Here is a 19,611-nt window from a genome sequence, read left to right on the forward strand (position 1 = left end):
TTTGGATGAATAAAAGTAACTAAAACATAATGCTTTTTAGTTTCTTGCAAAGCTTCATTATTCAATCATGAACCTCCTTTATGATATTATGTGCTCTGTTTTATAAATAGAGTATTAACAGATGGGGCTAAATTTTGAAAAAAGGGTTAAAAAATCCCAATTTAGAATTCTAACTATCAATGCTGTCTTGGGAGAGCACAGATAAACAGAGGTGATCTACGAATAAGTACCCTCAAACTGTTCAAAAGTAGTTTAAAAAATTGCTGCCCATCTAATCTTACTGACCTAGTAACAGTATATGGCAAATTTGGTAAACAAATTATATTTAATAGATTAAACATCAATAGTCACGGCCATTAATTTTGAGTACGTGATGTTTGGAGTATTTGTTTTTTGTTATTAATCTGACAGCTGGAGACATGTTTATCACCTTTATCATCACATTTATTTCAGGAACTGAACCACACATAATGGGAATCTAGACAAACAATTAGTAAGTCTTTTATATTTGGTATCCTTTTTTCCAAAAAATCCGTCTGTGAACCGAAAGAGGTTTTCTCTCTAATTTATAAAAAAGGACAACTTGTGTAGGATTTCTAACAAATGGGAAGGGTTTGTGACAAAGATTACCTACTCCCTGTGTCAGATGTGTCCCAGTGGCTGACCTGCACAACAGCTGCAAGCAAAGGAATGGTGAAAACCTGCTGATGCTACCTCTATTCTAGGAATGCACGCACTTAACGATGGTAGGTATTTACTCATCATGAAAACAACCTCTTTGGTTGCCTGAAAAATGGAATCTGCCAAATATCAGGAAGACCACTTGTCATATGTGAGCAAAAAAATTTATTACATAGTGTTAGAAAGAATAGGCATTTGTATATCTTATTATATCTCTAATAGTGGTGAATATTTTCTTAAGATCTGTAAGTGGTGACAGCTAAATACCTGTTGAAGTTTAAGCACATAAATAATGGCAGAAACGTTTCTTTCTCTGATGTATTTCTCAAATGATAACTAAATCTTCTTGAAAATTTATTTTCCAATATGATATAAATTTCCAAGATTAAGAGTTGTTAAATCGTATGATGTTAGTATATGTTTTTGTTTTTTGTGTTTTATAAAAAAGAAAAAGAAAAAGAAAAAAAAAAAGAAAATAAACTGATGTTTTGAGCGAGTGGGGTAAGCCCAATGTGCTGAATTTATGTTTATCTTTCGTTCATTTGGTGGTTTCAAAGTGTTTTGCTGAGCATATGTAGGTTACGTGTAAAATGTGTGGATTATGTGTGTGGCTGCTCGCAGATGATTTCAACAAATATTAAAGCGAAATAGTTTTGGCGCTAAAATCTGTCAGACTGGTACAGTAAAAACTTTCACATTCGATCTCCCTACTTTATTTAAGGACTGCTGATTTTTAAGATTTCTTGAGTGGATAGATAGGCAAACATTTTTGCTACTTTAAAGAATCCTGAAGAGAATAGATGACGAGATAGAACTGTAGCCAACAAAATGTAAATGCTAACTAAACATGTAAGGATTAGTAGAGGTATTCCATTGCCTTACGCGCACATATTTTTTCATGCCCAAATCATAATTTATCAGGATCATACTAGATGCAGTGAATACTAATATGCATATGATCACGAGCTGGCGTGTGCCATATGAGTATATAGGTGATGATATCGGTTACGAATATACTATATGCTGCTTGACGACACGAGGAGTGACTGTGAGTAGTATGAGCAGGGAATTCTGTACGGAATACTAGTTATTCGTGTAGTTTTGTATATTGTCCGTATTTATACGTTTATGCGCAGTGTATTAAATGAGAAAGTCAGAGTGAGCTATCATTTCTAAGAAAAAAGAAATCAGTAATAGTTGAGAACTCGACACAGATTTATGTTGGCATTGTTGTAAAGCTTGCTTTTTTGATAAAAGTTTCTGTTGAAAGTACGAAGATTGTGTAAAATAGGTTCCAGATTTAAACTTTAATGTAAATAGATACTGTTAAGGACAACATATGTGTACGAGTAGGCCATCTGCAGCGTTTTTAAAAAGACGCAAGAATGCATATTTCTAGAATTCGTTCTGAAATTTTGCTCAATGTTGTCGGAATAGTGTGTAGACATTCTAAGCTGCGTAAAGAGTGTTAAAACATTAGTTTACGAGGGAAACACAATATTAAAAAATGTATGCAAACGGCGAGACATGTAGGTTGACATGAGTGACAGTAAACAAACACGACGAGTCCTAATGAACTAGAGTTTGAAGAGTGTAAGAATACTTTTTAGGTTCGAGTTGATCAGGGTTTTCACTATGAAAGACTGTAAATGGTAAGTGATTTGTTATCGGTTACATAACGAGAGTGTTTAGACTAAAAATGTGCTTTATGCGCTTGCAGCATTTATCATCGCTTTTGCTGATAAAAATGGTTTAAAAAATTCCCCCCATTAGGTAATTCTTTCTTTCTATATAGCTGTTTTAATTTTAAAGATCTCATAAAGTTTTAAAATTAAATAAGAGTAATGTTTAACCTATAGATGTAATAAACATGCATAGCTATTATGATAATCTATATAATAATATTGAATAGGAGCATCATAAATTACTCAAACATATACAAATTTAAATAAAATGATAAACTTTAATTAAAAAAATGGAATGACATGAACATGACTGAGATGAACGGAAACATCTTTAATGACACTCCCTATGTTCATTAAGAATGGCCCATCCATGAATGCATGTATACCCACCCTTCAGTTTGTGAGACAGAGATGAGAGAGCAGAGGCAGGCCCAGCTACACCATAATTTTTGTAAATGCGCTCACGAGAAGCAAGGTTGCAAGATGGAGATTCTACAGTGGAAAACATTGGCAAAGAAGCAGCACAGATTCAATGGAAAAAAAATTTAGCAGAGAACACAAGCAAAAACAAAGCATTTCAAATGGTATGCAAGTATCAACTTATTTTAAATAGTTTATATTCTGCTAAATTTTTCAACAAGCTTACATTTCTCTAAAACTGAAAACAAAGGTTGAATTAATTAATTTAGATTAATATGTGTTAATGCCCCAATCTGTTAACTTAAAACTTAGTTAGGCTCATATCTCTGACAAATCAAAATTGAACATTTCATTTTAGACTTACGTTTCTTTTGTTTGGTTTTAATTTGGTGCTCATTTAAATAAAGATTTACAAGTTTTTTTTTAATAGTGGAAGATAAAGAAATGTTACTTATATTACTTATGGCTTAACCTATTGTCACCTGGTTTCCTGAATGAACCGATTACTATAATTTTCCAGTATGTATCTCAGAACGGACTCAGGGTGACACTGTGTTTGGCTACTTTTCTGGGTCCATCTTCAGTGAAAACGTTAGTACTAACCCCAGTATTTAGTGTTTGTTTTGTAGATCCTACTTCTGATACCAAATCTTGTTTACACAACACGTCACAACACAAACAAAGCAAAGAAAATTTATAAGTCACTGAAAAATGTTAGGAATGTCAATGATTTATTACGCAGGAAATGAAGTATTTAATTTACCTTTTTTTTGAAGAATTAACAGAACCTTTAAAGTGTAGTCGTTTGAAAGTAGTAAGCTAAAAAACGTATCATCTGAATCTAAAACAACTCACAGTATTTAAAATTTTTAACTCATGGCAATTAAAACAAAATTAATCGGTTGTACTGAAATAAATTCAGGTAATAAGGAGATAGCTGTCTTAGTATTATTGAAATAAACTAGACACAACACACACTTTGCTTAAAATACAATAAGTGCTATTTTCGACTGATTCATTATTATGGTCAAGATTAATGATGAATGACCCATAAATTAAGAAGTCACTCAACGTAAAGTATTGAGTATATATTACGTGTTAGATACTATTCTATGCATTGCAGACACAGTGGTGAACAGGAACAAAGTCCCTGCTCTCATAGAGTCTATATTTAGGAGAAAGGAGAGAGGGAATGAACAAATAAGTATACATCGTATCAGGTGCTGAGAAACTTGGGAGTCATATGCCTACAGATGTGTCATTCTTCATGACTGCAGAATACCACTTTGGGAGTGACGCCTAGAAGAGACCAAAGCCCTAGGACATTTCTAGATGATGAAATAGATGAGGATGTAGAAAGGAGACTAGAAATCAGCAGTCAGTAAGGCAGGAAACATCCAGCAGGCAAATGAATGTGTTTCCAGGAAGAAAGACCAACTCTGTCAAACACTGCTGACAGATTAAGTAAAATGACATCTTAGAATCGACAACTGAATTTGGCAACACAAAAGTCCCAGAATGACTACAGCAGTTTCCGAGGATAGCGACTAAAGCGGGAATGCAGTGAGCTCAACAGACAATAGGAGGAGTAGATAGCAACATACATGGCATAAAACCATCTTAAGTTTTAAAAGTTAAATTTTAATATTTTGCACATCCTTCATTTTGAACAAATCTATAAACCTCAAAAGATGTCAGGTGCTGCAAAAGGAGCTCTTACGCTATTTAAGTGTCACATAGTAAGGAGTTTGCAGCTATTGTTAAAGTATCAGTTAGGAGAGTGATACAATTCTTCAAGACATGAACAAGGACGGTGGCAGCCTCGGAATGGAAGAGTTAATTCAGGGAGAATTCAACCTGCCAATGTAGGAAGGAATACAATCTTCTGGCCTGGCTGCTAAAAATCTGTGAAGACTCCACATAGCAGGAAGACACAGCAATAGGAAATCAGAAGAATACCATCTTAATTGGAAGCACACATAAACAGAAATGTGAAAAACTACGAGGAAACTTGTAAGATAAGATGTTAGAGGTTTAAGGACAAACTCCTGGAAAAAAGTTTGAAGGCAAAATGGCCTTCAAGTCTTTTCAATATATTACAGAGGCTAGAGAGACTGGATTCCTAGGTATGAATCAGAGTGAACAAAAAAGGAAATATTTTAGAAAATGAAAGTTGAAAAAAGGTTAAGTGACTAAAGAAATTAAGCTGTTGCTGGAAACAACACATGTTCTACACATTAAATTTTACAAAATCTGCTCAAGTTTAAACATACTTTTATAAAGTTACAGTTAATTTTATAAAGATTTATACTTTTAATTTAAAAAAGCAAGCTATAAGAGATATATTGATATCTATACCCAAAAGAAAAAAAGTTGATAGGTGTTTTAAAAATCATTTGACAGAAATAATAATGCTTTTAAAAAATCTTGTTAAAGCAGATAAGACAACCAATTATTATATTCATCTCCACAAAATTTTGATTCTTTTTTGGGTATCACTAAGTTAAACAGAATAATATTAAAAACAATTTTGAAGAGTCAGGATTTTGTTTCCAGTGCTCCTGTGAAGTTCATGCTGTTTGTTTCCTGTAGTTTGCCCTTATAAACAACATGGTTCTTCATGGGTCATTTGGCTTTCTTTGTTTTGGATCCCAAGTATTAAATTCCCTGAGTCATATCATTTCCTAGTCATAGAAACTTTGAGTTCATTGTAAATTGTACTTTTTAAGTCTTCTTTAAGTACTCATGATAATAATAAAACTATGTAACTTTTCTTTCTAATAAGGAACCCATTCTCATTTCAGTTTAACAAAGACAAATGGTGGTTTTGCTGTATCAGGACCCTGACCTTATCGTTGGAACCATAAACTGGAAGAATCAAGGCATCAGCTGTCAACTAACTCCTTACTATATGGCACTTAAATAGCGTAAGAGCTCCTTTTGCAGCACCTGACATCTTTTGAGGTTTACAGATTTGTTCAAAATGAAGGATGTGCAAAAATATTAAAATCAACTGTCATCACCTGGTGGCAATACACAAATCTGGAGGTTTTGGGATTTTAAAAGTGGCATATATTATTTTTGAGTGTTGAGTCAACAACTAAGTGATGACTGGAAATGTTAAATTTCATGAGTAAAATCAGTAATACATTTTTAAAAAGGGTAGGTTTTAGCATTAAATTCAGTTTGGTGTTTAATTTATTGATTTCTTACTATGTTCTATAATCAAGTTGTGACATTCAGTAACAATTTGCTAAATTATTGGCAGGCAATGTTAAAAGAACTGAAAACAGGCTATTCCGAAGGACAATACAATTGGAATACATTATATTCAGGAGGCTAGGTGTCTAATTACAATGCATATATCACTGCCACCAATACTCAGAGCAGGTGAGATAATACAGATAAAAAAGTTTACTTTCAAAGACATTCCACTGGGATGCTACAAACAACCATAGGCAAGAAGAATCTTTGGCATGTAATTGTGCTTCTCATGTTGTTTAGTTCTCAATCTTGAGGAGAGAGTGGAGCAGTCAGAAATATTATAGTCTTAGTAAAACTACTAGACACAATCTTTTTTTTCCCTTTCAGTTGCTTTTTTTTCTTTCCAATTTTTTTCTTTCCAACTTTTATTTTTGGTTCAAGGCGGACATGTGTAGGTTTGTTACATGGGTAAATTCTGTGTCATGGGGGTTTGGTGTAAACATAATTTTGTCACCCAGGTAATCAAGCATTACCTGACAGGTAGTTTTTCAGTCCTCATCCTCCTCCCACCTTAGATGCAATCTTAACCAAGATATTGGAAAGAGCTTGAGGAAGTTTTATAAATAAGTCTTATGACAACGTTCAAATAGCACTGTATTCTGTTCATGCTATACATACCTACATTTATGTATTTATATATATTTATTTAGATATAAGAAAATCTAATTCTACCGATCTGTCATAAACAATAAGATTTTGCCACATTTATGGTAGACGATGGGAACAGTGTTGCTGACTTTCCTCACTCAACTTAAATCCCAGTCATTGTGCATTTCTATTTTTCTCTGAATAGAACTTCAGATACTCTTGACAGCAATAGGCTCCTACAAAACAGTAAATAGGTCTAACTTTATGGTTGAGGATATTTGGGAAATTAACTTTTAAATTATTTATTTAAAACATATTTAGAAACTAGTTTATTGGTCCTTGTAAAGACTATGTATAATTCATGCCTTCCACTTGGCCAAAAGATATGATTAATCAAACAATATGCAGATTTAAAAATAGGCATAATTAAGTGTGATTATTATTCCCACTTCTATTAGTGCTTCACAGGATTTTTTAGAAAGTGGCAGGACTAGGCACAGTGGCTCAAGTCTGTAATCCTAGCACTTTGGTAGGCCAAGGCAATCAAATTGCTTGAGTCCAGGAGTTTGAGACCAGCTTAGGCAACATGGTGAAACTCCTCCGTCTCCACAAAAAAATACAAAAATTAGGCAGGTGTGGGGACACTCGCCTCCAGTCCTAGCTACTCCGGAGGCTGAAGTGGGAGGATCACTACAGCCTGGGAGGCAGAGGTTGCGGTTAGCCTAGATCACGCCACTGCACTCCAGCCTGGGCGACAGAGTGAAATTGTCTAAAAAAAAAAACAAAATAAGATTAAAAAAAAAAAAAGTGACAGTGATGATTAGTAGCTACTCTTAGCTATGGCAGCCATTCTTGACTGACAGCTTTAGACGCAGTATCACTGCATAATCAATACATCCAATATTCTTCTTTGTAGTAAACTTATCAGGAGGAATATAGAATTATGTGAATGGTAAAGGAGCTTAGGACATGGAACAGAAACTAAGATCCATTTACATAAATGTTGGTATGCTGAAAGATTTAGGCTAAAGATTTATTTATATAAATGTTAGTATTTATGTAAGACTTATTTACATAAATGTTAGTACACTAAAAGAATTATACTAACAGAATGAAAGAACAACATTTTAAACTTAAGGATAACATAGAAATAAGCTTTTTACTAGACTATGACATTAATCCATATGATCTGAATGTGGAAAGAAGATGGGATACATAAAGTGGATCATCCATAAAATATACTGTTTCTCTAAATGACATCTATACATAATTGAACTTGAAGAAAACATACTCATAGTATATTATTGAATATGTTCTAAATCTCCAGGAAATATAGTTAAGGAAAATAACACTTAGGAAAAGCGTATCATTTCAGGGTTTGTGATAGCTGAGACAAAAACTCTGAGCATCATTTGATGGGTATATATCTTAGGCCTTAGAAAGAATAACTTCAAAAAGTAAGAAGAGACAGGTATTGCTTCCCAAGCATTAACTTGAGACACAAGAAGGCTGGATATGCTTTTAAAAGTAAAAATCTTACTTTCCACACATTGCTTATTAGTTGCAAGGGAAAAATATTAATTATACATCAGAGAAATCAGACATTTTGATAAAGTGATTAGCATTAACCATAACCCTTTCCTGCCTCCAGAAGTGACATCCTGAGAAAGAGGCAATGCTTATGTAGCACAAAGACAGCTAAAACCTAAACCAAAAACAGAAGTGCTTTCAGGATAAGATACTTTTTTTTCTTTTTTTGAGATGAAGTCTCGCTCTGTTGCCCAGGCTAAAGTGCAGTGGTGTGATCTCGGCTTACTGCAAGCTCTATCTCCCAGGTTCACACCCTTCTCCTGCCTCAGCCTCCCGAGTAGCTGGGACTACAGGCACCCACCACCATGCCCGGCTAATTTCTTGTATTTTTAGTAGAGATGGGGTTTCACCGTGTTAGCCAGGATGGTCTCAATCTTCTGACCTCGTGATCCACCTGCCTCAGACTCCCAAAGTGCTGGGATTACATGCGTGAGCCACTGCGCCCAGCCAGGATAAGATACTTTTGAAGTACTGTTTGGAGAAAGGAGAAAACAGTTGCCAGCAACTCACTGCCTCAAAATGGGAATACATGTTAATTACGGAAAGTAGGGGAACTGTTCCATTGTTTCCTTTATTCTTAAGTGGCAGGTGGAGGAGGGTTTCCTTATTTCTCTAACACAATGGTCCCCACACTTTTTGGGACCAGGGACTGGTTTCTTGGAAGATATTTTTTCCATGATCAATGGGGGGCTGGGAGATAGTCTCAGGATGAAACTGTTCCACCTTAGATCATCAGGCATTGGAGTCTCATGAGGAGCTCTCAACCTAGATCCCTTGCATACACAGTTCATACTAGGATCTGCACTCTTATGAGAATCTAATGCCGCTGCTGATCTGACAGGAAGTAGAGCTCAGGCAGTAATGCTCTCCTCCTGCTGCGCAGTTCGGTTCCTAACAGGCCATGGACCAGTATTGGTCTGCGGCTTGGAGGTTGGAGATCCCTGCTCTAACAAGCACGGAGAAACACAGACAATCAGAACGGCCTTGTGATACTGTTAATTACCGGCCTGGCAAAAGTTTATCAGGGATGTTGTTGAAGGATTTAAAGTATAAAATAGCAAAGTTGGACTAAATGACCTAGTCTGTCTCACTTCTTGCAATCTATGTAAGATAACTGAGATGCAGTTGGAAAAAATCACTGGAGTGAATTAGCAGACTCTCATGTTCAAGTCCTAGATTAGCCAGCTATGACTTTGGGCAAGTCAGCAAGAATTCTCTCATCTCAAAATGAGAGCTGGATAACTTCTTAGGCCCCTAGAACACTTGAAATTATGCCATCATAAGACATACTGGTTGCTAATGATGCACATTTCTTAAATAAACAAAAGGAGGAAAGAAAATCTGATGATAAGGATGAGAAGTCTGATTATAAAAAATGAACATTTTGTTCTGTTCAGCTTAAGTAATGAGATATACTACAGTATAGACGTTTGAGAGAATAACAAAGTGGGAGATGTAGCAGACCTAATCCTTTCTAAATTGAGTGCAAAATCATGAGAATGCTTTAATAATATTTTTAATGTGTGTAATATATGAATAATTTCATATTTTCCACTTGTCAGTCAACAATGTCATCTTTAACTATAAGAATGCTAAATATGTTTCTCAATTTCAAGTTATATTATAGCCAATTGGAGCTAAGTCACCCAACTGAACTCATTTTTTCTTAAAAGATGGTTTTATTCTTTATTCTTGATACTAGGTAAGATATTATCTTTCAAAACAGAGCATAAAAGTGGATGTCATTTGAGATTGGCTCCTAACTTTAATCAGCATGTCACTTCTTTTATTTTTTTTTAAAGAGGCAGGGTCTAGCTGTGTTCACTCAGGCTAGATTGTAGCTCACTATAGCCTCAAACTCCTGGACTCAAGGAATCCTCTTGCTTCAGCCTCCCAAGTAGCCTGGAATACAGGTGCAGCCCTCAATGCTTGGCAATTTTTTTTTTTTTTTTTTTTTTTAAGTAGAGACAGGGTCTTGCTTTGTTGTCCAGGCTGGTCCTAAGCATTTCACTGTGTAAATATTTCTTCCACATTCTCCCTGCAATTAACCTTAGCTTAAACCCTACTCAGCTCTTCTCTGGACTCTTTGCTTCCAACATTCTCCCTTTCTCCAGGACCTTTTTCATATTTTCAGTTATCTGTCACAAATGTAAAAGTGATCATATCACTTTTTATTTAAAATTCTGCACGACAATTTCCTCCATGTGCTCTCTCCATTTATTCACTACACGTAAAGTCTAAAATAAGTATGGCTTACAAGACCCTTCATGATCCAGCCCCATCCTCTCTAATATAAGACACTGTCACTAGGTCACTTAAAGCTGCACACGCCTGAAGTTTCTCAAATGAACCATGTTCTTGGATGGGGACCAAAGTTGATTCCCATGAATGGTGCCTGGCACGTGATAAATATTTGACATATGTTAGCTTTTACTATCTCATATCTTCTCTTTCCTCAAACTATCAACGCAGTCTCTCCATGGTAACTCTGAGTAGATAACGGCCTCTTATTTTACTTAGAAAAAACAGCTCCCAATAATATACATTCTTCCTTCTTGCTTGTTATCATGGTAACTATTTATGATCCTACTTAGCCAACCTTTCCACTTTGCACTGGACTATATCCCCTCTTCTTGATTTTATACACATACAAAGACAAGGTCTCACTCTGTTGCTCAGGCTAGAGTGTGGTGGCATGCAATTATGGCTGACTGCAGCCTCGAACTCCTGGGCTTGAGTGATTTGCCTGCCTCAGCCTCCCACTTAGCTAGGATTACAGGTGTGCATCACTATGCCCGGCTGATTTTTTAAAAACTTTTTACAGAAAAAAGGGCTTGCTACGTTGTCTTGGCTGGTCTCAAACTCCTGGCCTCAAGCCATCCTCCTACCTTGGCCTCCCCAAATGCTGGGAATATAGGTGTGAGTCACTATACCTGATCTGCATCCCCTCTTCCATTAAAGAATATTGTGCCAGTAATTCTCCTTACCCTCCTGCATTATTAATATTTCTTTCAACTGAACTACTCTCATTAGAAAACAACCTTGATAAACTTTTTTTTTTCCATTAACAAACAAAACAGAACAAAAACCCCTGCAGATCTTCTATCTTCTCTCCTCGTATCTTCTCTTTAGATCAAATCTTGACACACTTCTCTATACTTATTGTCTCCAATTTCTCTTTCTCCCTTTTCTGCTGAGCCTATTCTAATCAAACTTTGGAGTTTCGTTACTCCAAACTGGCCCTCTGCATGAACAGTGCTTAGTACACTGCATGGCACGTAGGTGGACTCAATAAATACTTTGTGATTCATTGGATCTCTGTAATGTAGCTCATTTTATCCTTATAGTTGGAATGCTCCATTAACCTCCTTCCTCATCTTCACTCCTCCTTGCCTGATAAATTCTCACAAGTCCTTCAACACTCTGAGGAGGACCTGCCTCTTTTTAGAATGTTTCTCTAATCTTGCCTAGCTGAGCCAGACGCTTTCTCTCCTATGTTTCCATTGCATCCTGTGACTGCTGCTCTTGTTGCACTTAAAACATGCCATCATTTTTTCTTTAACTATGTTATCTCTTAAATATTCTAGAAGCCTTCAAGATCAGCGATCATGGTTTTTTGTTTTTTTACCTTGCTCATCACCATAATCTAGCACAGAGTAGATACTTAATAAAAGCAGATGAATAAATGGAAGAATGAGTAAGTCATCTAAAGAAAGATGGTAATGAAGGGTGAAATAAACACAGTAGCAAATAAAGAGGTAGGGGAAGAGGGAGAGATAAAAGGTCAAATCAAGCCAGGAGAAAGCAAACAAATGACTGGGACAAAATGTCTTTTAGAAACATCAGCATTCTTTGCAGTTTGAATTCCTATGATGAAGTAAAGGGTGGATGAATAAATCACTGATGAAGCGGCAAAACAAAATACCTGGGTCAAGGCTTTTATGTTACTAAGAAGATGGCTCAGCTCAGTAAATGAATAAAATGATTAGTATTTGTAGGGATGCCAGAGATGTTAGACCCCAAACTAAAATAAATATGTTGGTTGTTGTGACAGATGTTATAGGGTGAAGTGGAAAAGTTTTATTAAACTTCGATATTTGAACCAATGCTGACTCTAATTTTCTAAAACGGATTAAATCCTACAGGTCCTCCTTCCTAAATCAAGTGCTTCATCCACATACCTTCAAAGCAGGCAAACAACAAACTGACAAATACAGTGCTGAGATTATAATCCAGGGTAGAAATGACCCAGTCTAAGCCTTACAAACAAACCTGGCTTTTATGCTAACATTCACACTAACATCTGAATGTAGTCTAAATACATTAAGAATTAATCTTAAAAAAAGTAATCAAATTATATTGCAAAAATAGACCCAAAAGGAGCTAGGAAACCTCATTTGTCCCTTTCTAAATCCCTTCCTGCAGCTCATTCCACACTGAGAATAGACTGCTCTCTTTCAGAGAGGGACTTTTTCTATATTTTCCTCAAAGCATGAGAGGTATTAAGTATTTGCATCAAACGGCAATAATAATATCAAAAGATAACATTTATTGGGAATCCCATTTTATAATGAGCTAACAAAAATTCAGACCTGTCAAATAACTTAGCGAGCTAGTAAGTAGCCAGAGGGGAAATCTGAGCTGAAAGTCTTCCCACAACTATGTTCTACAAGCTAAGTAAACACAGTACTTCAGTGTGTTTGTATTCTCAAATGTAAACAAATAGTCATGCAGATATCCAAATATATTTTGGGGTCACATTTAACATTTTTTTTGTCCCACATAAGAATGTGACTTACGAGTATAATAGAAAAACTCCTGTTGCAAGCTAATCTAGAGCTATCATATCTGTGCTTGAAAGTACTATGTATTTTGACATATATTGTATATTTCATGTTTAAAATTGCTGGGAGATGTCTACTAGGTACCCATCAAAATTAAAACATTAAAAAATAAAAAAAATTATATAAAAGTATCTGGGAGAAAAGTAAATTGTCTTCAGTTTTATTTGCCATTTTCTACCACAAATAAATAAATAAATGTTGAAAAACTATTCACCCTCTGGAGTAGTAGGTAGAAAGTGATAAAATGCTATGTTTAAATGAAGTCATTTGCAATATAGTTTCTCAGTTGGAGAATCTTGCTTAGAATTCAATCAGTATAAACCTGCAATTATCATACATCATACTGTCACAGTATAGTTGGCTTCAATTACTAAGTGAAAGAAATAAATTCTCTTCTTTGAAGATGTTCTCTGAGGAAACACTGGAATACCATAATAGAAAAACACAAGATCTTAAATTGATGAAATGCTAATCTTAAGTACCTATAGTCAATAAACACTCCTTGAATGCCTGTGATGTGTAAGACACTGTCAGAAGGTACAGGACATAAAATGAAACTTTCAAGAGAAATTGGGATAATGAAAATAAGGAATGTAATATTCTTAAAGAAAGCAGCCACAGATATCATTCTCCACTTTGGTCCACTAAAATTTTATTGCCAAATTGCTTACCAATTCTAAAAACTATATAACTAGTTTTAACATTAAAAAACAAATTATAGAACAGTAAAGAAAATCCCATATACACACTTTTCTTTTCATGTCTCTGTGTGCACATACATAAGGGAAATTTGTTAACTTTTACTTCTGTAACATTCTACTTCACTAGAATAACACTTGAAATAATTTCTATGTATATAAAATCAAATAATTTTGCTAATTTAAAAATTACCAAGTACTCTATTTTACAGAATAAAATGTTGCCTGATTCTAAAGAAAAGGTATCAAATTAACTTAATGTGCCAGATTATTTTTAAATTTCCAAAGATAGGTGAAAAAACTATGATTCAGAAAAAAACCCCAAAGAATTACAGATAATGATGCTCACAGAAATGCTAGATGAAGTTAAACCATGCATCAGTTGATGTGTTTCTTTGTAGAATTTTTCTAGTTAACCAGGATCTTGAGTTATGATATTTAGGAAATCTTTTTTTCCATTCAAACTACTGTTACATTAAAAAAACAAACTATAAAAAGAAAAATAATCAAATCTGAGCAAAGCTAATACTCTAGATGCCAGACCTAGTTTAAATATAAATTTAAAAAATATATATATTAGAATAGATTTTGCAATATTTACCAACGTAAGGCTGAATTTTTAAAACAGCCTTTGTAGTTAACAGAACTGACCTCAAGTTCTGGCTCTACCATTTTACTATGTATGTTTCTGGGACAAATCATTTATCCTCCCTAAGCCTCTGTTTCTGTCTCTGTAAAACAGAGATAAGAGACAGTATCTCAAATGAGGCTGTATTAAAGTGCTTAAGTACAATGTTTAGTACACAGTGGCGACTATCAGTATAAACAAAATTCAGTGAATACGGTCTTCTACATAATGATTTATTTAGTATCACAGAGGTATAAGACAAAAATGATTCTCATTTTACTAAATAGCATAGGGAAGTTCACTATGAATAAACCATCTTCTAAAGTATAGGTGATATGCTAGTGGGATACATGGCAGTGAGGTTCAGGGAAGAATATCGTGCTTGGGGAGTCTTAACAGATGTTGGCACTCTGCCACATTTACCTTTCCTAATATGATGTAAAAAATACAATTCTGAACTATTTAAAAAAATTAAAACTATTTTCAGATTCCATACTTTTTTTTTGTTATGCTAACGATTGAGACTTCCATTTTCTGGAATTTGGAAGTCAAAATTTAGTGACATCCTGTTGCGAAAAAGAAGTTTAAAACAAGACCTAAGTAATTTCCATTGTTGGACTATAGGCAAGTAATGATTCAGAAAATTGCTAATTGAAACACAGTTAAGCCATGATTTCAAATTTGCTCCAAGACAGTGGTAAATAAAGTGCTGGTACTGATAACACGTATGCATAAAATTGTATTGACACAATGTCACCTAGAAACTGTTGTTCTCTGGAAGACACAAATCAACTTTTATTACTGCTTATTGTTTTGAAATATTTTATTAATTAAATTTGGTAAAATAAAATAGTAATTATGTTTGTTTTGTAAAGACTTGCAATGATTCTTTAGATAGAACAAAAGGTTCTCCTTGCTCCTTAGTTCTTTTTTCTGCTACTGCTATGACATAGGCAATTTTCGTTTAAAACTGAATTTGAATATGAATGAATTTAAATTTTCTAGTATAAATTTTCTACCTGACTGATCCTGATGTTTTCCTCTATGTTTTCCCCTTGTCCTTACCTTTAAAACTTCTTGAAGCTTAAGTAGTACATGTAAATGTAGAAAGTCCGATGCAACACAAAATTAATAAACTAACTCTTCACTTCTTTTTCATTCTTCTGAAATAATATTTATCATAGAAGGAAAAAACTATTTCACACACGTGACACTATTTTGTTTATTTGAAATTCTTCTCTTAACATTCAAATTAATATTATACATGAAGATGATAATAAGCTAGACATTGATAGTACTTATATTTCCAAACTAATTAGTTTCATTAATTAAACTTTCCTAATGGATAGTGGAAACCCAGAAAAGTTTATACTCTTGTATACCCTTTACCTAAAGTGGATAAAGTAATGAATAACATCATTTGCTAGCTACATACTATCCTAGTTCTTAATAAAAACTAAATCAGCTAGCACTCTTTTACATGACCCTAGTAACAGTTATTAAAGTATTTTTCCATAAAAAATAACTTAGACCTAAGTGTGAATGTCGTTTACCAAAGCAAAGAGGTTGTGCAATTGAATCTGAACAATGGTATACAAGCTGAGACTTTCACAAACTAACTGATTCAATTAATGAGAACTGAATCCCAAGAAGAGCACACTGTTGTCACACTGAACAGAGCTTTGAAAAGTTTATGTGGAAGGTTCAGGAGGTTAAGAAAAAAGAACACTCAGTTAAGGATAATTTTTTTGGGGGTATCTTTTCCAAACTAATGTGAATTACTATCATGGATGAAGGACTAGAGCAATCCTAAAAGGCAGAACTAGAATCAAATGATCAATTTAACATATAAGGAACAACAAAAAAATAAAAATAAAGACAGGAAACAACAATTTGAGAAAACCGGGAAACCTAAATTGTCACACATTTCATAGATACCAAATTCACTCAGAAAAAACAAACAAACCTGCCCAAACAAGTACAGTCTTTCTTCTACCCACTAATAGAGTGAAATAGCTTTATCCTTTTAGGACATCCTGAAGTAACAAAAATCCACTGAAAGTGTCCCTATATGTGATGCTTACCATAGTCATGCATATGAACTTTAAAGCAACTTTAAATGTCTTAGCTGCAGAATGTCTTGGCTCAGAATAGCTTAAATATTTCAAAAATGTGGGGGGGTAACATCCTAATTTAAAAAAAACCAGTCAGGTGAGTTGATAACTAATTAGTAACTGATAAATAACTCAGAACAAAGCTTCAGAAATGCTTGATGAGGCAGGTAAGGCTGACAGACTTACTCTGAAGCTGAGGCTGCTGGAAGGAAAGGGGCTGTCCGAACACAAATGGGCTGTGTACTAGGGAAGAGGGAGGTTTTGCAGCTTGATCAAAGATGGAAGGAGCTGGGAGATTGGGTCGTGACTGAATGGAATTCAATATGGCACTCAGTTGGTCACCTGCAGTGGGTAAAACAGTCAAAACTACAACTCGTTATTCATTAACATCCAAAATGGCAAAGTAAATGGTGCTTTATGACATTCAGAGAGAGTTGAACACTAAATAAAACCATGCCAATTCAGAAATGAGTGAAAATTGGTGACTATTAATCATCCTCAAATTAGGGACCAAATTTTGCATGCCTTTTTTTTTTTTTTTAATGGAAGCACCCCACCAAATCTTATATAGAAGCCCATCTATAAAAACAAATCCATTTACATTCATATATAATATCTCTCATTACGTAGGGGAGAATGAAGACTCTATGAAGAATCAGTGATAAATTGCTTCAATATTGAACATATATAAATGAAGATCTAAGTAAATGATGCCTTCTCCATAATTCCGAACAATGACTAATACCACCCTGCCTCATCGGCAGTATATTTCATGCAGAAAATAAGCAATTAGCAGTTTTTCTTTTAAAAAGCACAATTAATCGGGCAAAGTATGTTATTAACATAGCAATGTGTTTACATTATAGTTATAAATTAATATTTTCTTTTTTAAGTTGTTACTGCCAAAGAAATTCTACTTTAAAAGCATGAAATATTTTGCTTAGAGGAATAATTTAAAACCTGTAAGTCCTATAAGACAAAAGGATTATGAGCTACCTAATTTGAATAATATCGAAAATATCAATTTTAACATTTTCCTTGAACCAAAAGATTTCACAAAATCTTTTTTAAGATAATGAAATAATCTGATGGATAACTCCTTATTTGTGAGAATATGTACATTAAATAGTTTAAATGATGGTCGAGGTGGGGAGAGGGAACTACATCCAGACTAGGTGATGCAGAAACTGTAAAATACTAACCTTCTAGTCATATTTCCTAAATATAATAAAGTTTCATATGCAAAAATTTCAACTGAAGTACCTACAAGGGATAGATTTATGTGGAAAGAACTGTGTACATGAGCCACATATCTTTCTTTTGAAATAATAAATAAATGCTGTAGATTAGATGAAAAAAAATTAGCGATCATGAAGAATTTTCTAAAATATTGTTTTCAGGAAAAAAAAACTTTTACAAAAAACAGTTCTTTGATCTTGGACAGTATTAAGAGTTAAAATGGGAACTACTGTTACAGATAATAAAGTCAGATATATTTCATCAAGTTTAAATTTCTTATTATTTCTTTGCTCTATCTAAATATTTTAAAAGCTTGTTAATAAGAGCAGACTTATTAATTTTTTTTTAAAAAAACAGGATCCTGTTCTGTTGCGCAGGATGGAGCATGTAGCTATTCACAGGCACGACTATAGCAGACTACATCCTTAAACTCCTGGCCTCAAGTGATTCTGCTGCCTCAGCCTCCCAAGTAGCTGGGACTATAGGCATGTGCCACTATGCCTGGCATAAGGCATGCTATTTTTTGAACGATATTCACAAAAATCACACGTTTAAAAAGTAATACTTTATTATTTCTATATAATAACAAATTTTCTCGGCAATGTTTGTGTCTCTTAAACATTTACATCTATTTTAATAAATTATAAAGACTGATTTACTATGATAGCTATCAGTACAATGACAGACATTTTAAAGACTGAAAGCATACAACTTGTGTTAAACAAGGCTTTAAAACATTACTATATAGAGATATAGTAGCAGTAAGCAAATGCTGAGATTTTAATTTAAGAGTTGACAAAGGTAAAGAGAAAGGGACATAAAGAAAACACCACCAAGCATTTACACTATGTAAGTACAAAGATCTAGCTTAAATTAATGGAAATCAGGTACCCCGAAGTAAGTGAGCAGATAATACCCAATCTTATGGGATAGGCTAATTCAAGGGAGTAAAAAAAAATCTTGTGGCTAGGTTTCCTTCATAAAAATACCCTGTGGAAAGTAACGAAGCTATTCAATAGAAGTAGTTTTATTTTAAACAGAATATTCCTTATACATTGATGTAATTCTGTATTTTGTTCACCGTTTTATTTTTTCACTTGTTCCGCAAGTCAGGTATAATGACACTGTATTTGTCCCTTGGAATCAAGTCCTGTGAATTAATTTAAATAAAATTAAAGTAAAATTATTTCCACGTAGGCTATCTGCTCCCTTTTACCCATGACCCAGCTGTATGTTACCTGTGGACAATAGGGCTGATTTTGAAGGAGTCTAGATCAGGTACATAGGAAAGAACAAGAGTGTGTGAATTCACATAAAAATGCAATTTCTGATGAACCTCCAGCATAAATTGTTTAAAAATTAACTATTGTTTGGACAGTCCATGATGCTGGTCTCTTCCATTAATGCAGCCAAAACAGCTATATATATTTTATATTCATATGACTTTGGATTTTTTAATTTTTACAACTTTCTGGTTTTATTACAGATACTAACACCAAACATATCATTTCACATAATTCTAAATTAAGATTACTGGGTTAGAAATTCAAAACCACATAAATTTTATAAAGCTCATGTGTAACATTACTTAAAATATTATTTTAAGTAATAGTCTGATTATTTAAGTAATAGTCTGATTTTAAATGGATAATTTAGAAAGTTCTTTGTTGCTCATTAACCTTACCATCCTAATAAGTGGATGATAAAAATAACATTTTACTAGATTTAGTGAAATAGAATCTTTAGGATATGAAATAAAAATGAGTGTTTTTTAAATAGAAAAAATAAGCAAGCACACTCAGAAACTTAAGCCAAAACTGGTAAAACAAAAACCAAAACAAAACACACCAAAAAAAAAAA

At 34.0% G+C, this 19,611-nt stretch overlaps 1 protein-coding gene across 1 annotated transcript in view; it reads right to left on the minus strand.

Annotated features, from left to right (window-relative positions):
- The window catches only part of MYCBP2 (MYC binding protein 2), a 300,774-nt gene that overhangs the window by 60,148 nt on the left and 221,015 nt on the right, over nt 1-19,611 (minus strand). Inside the window, 3 exon segments of the mRNA XM_017854221.1 lie at nt 2,757-2,858; nt 16,699-16,878; nt 18,990-19,020. Coding sequence (XP_017709710.1) covers nt 2,757-2,858; nt 16,699-16,878; nt 18,990-19,020 — 313 coding nt within the window.

This window comes from Rhinopithecus bieti, unplaced genomic scaffold, assembly GCF_001698545.2.
Source record: "Rhinopithecus bieti isolate Rb0 unplaced genomic scaffold, ASM169854v2 scaffold_36004, whole genome shotgun sequence".
In the NCBI taxonomy this organism is placed as follows: domain Eukaryota; kingdom Metazoa; phylum Chordata; class Mammalia; order Primates; family Cercopithecidae; genus Rhinopithecus; species Rhinopithecus bieti.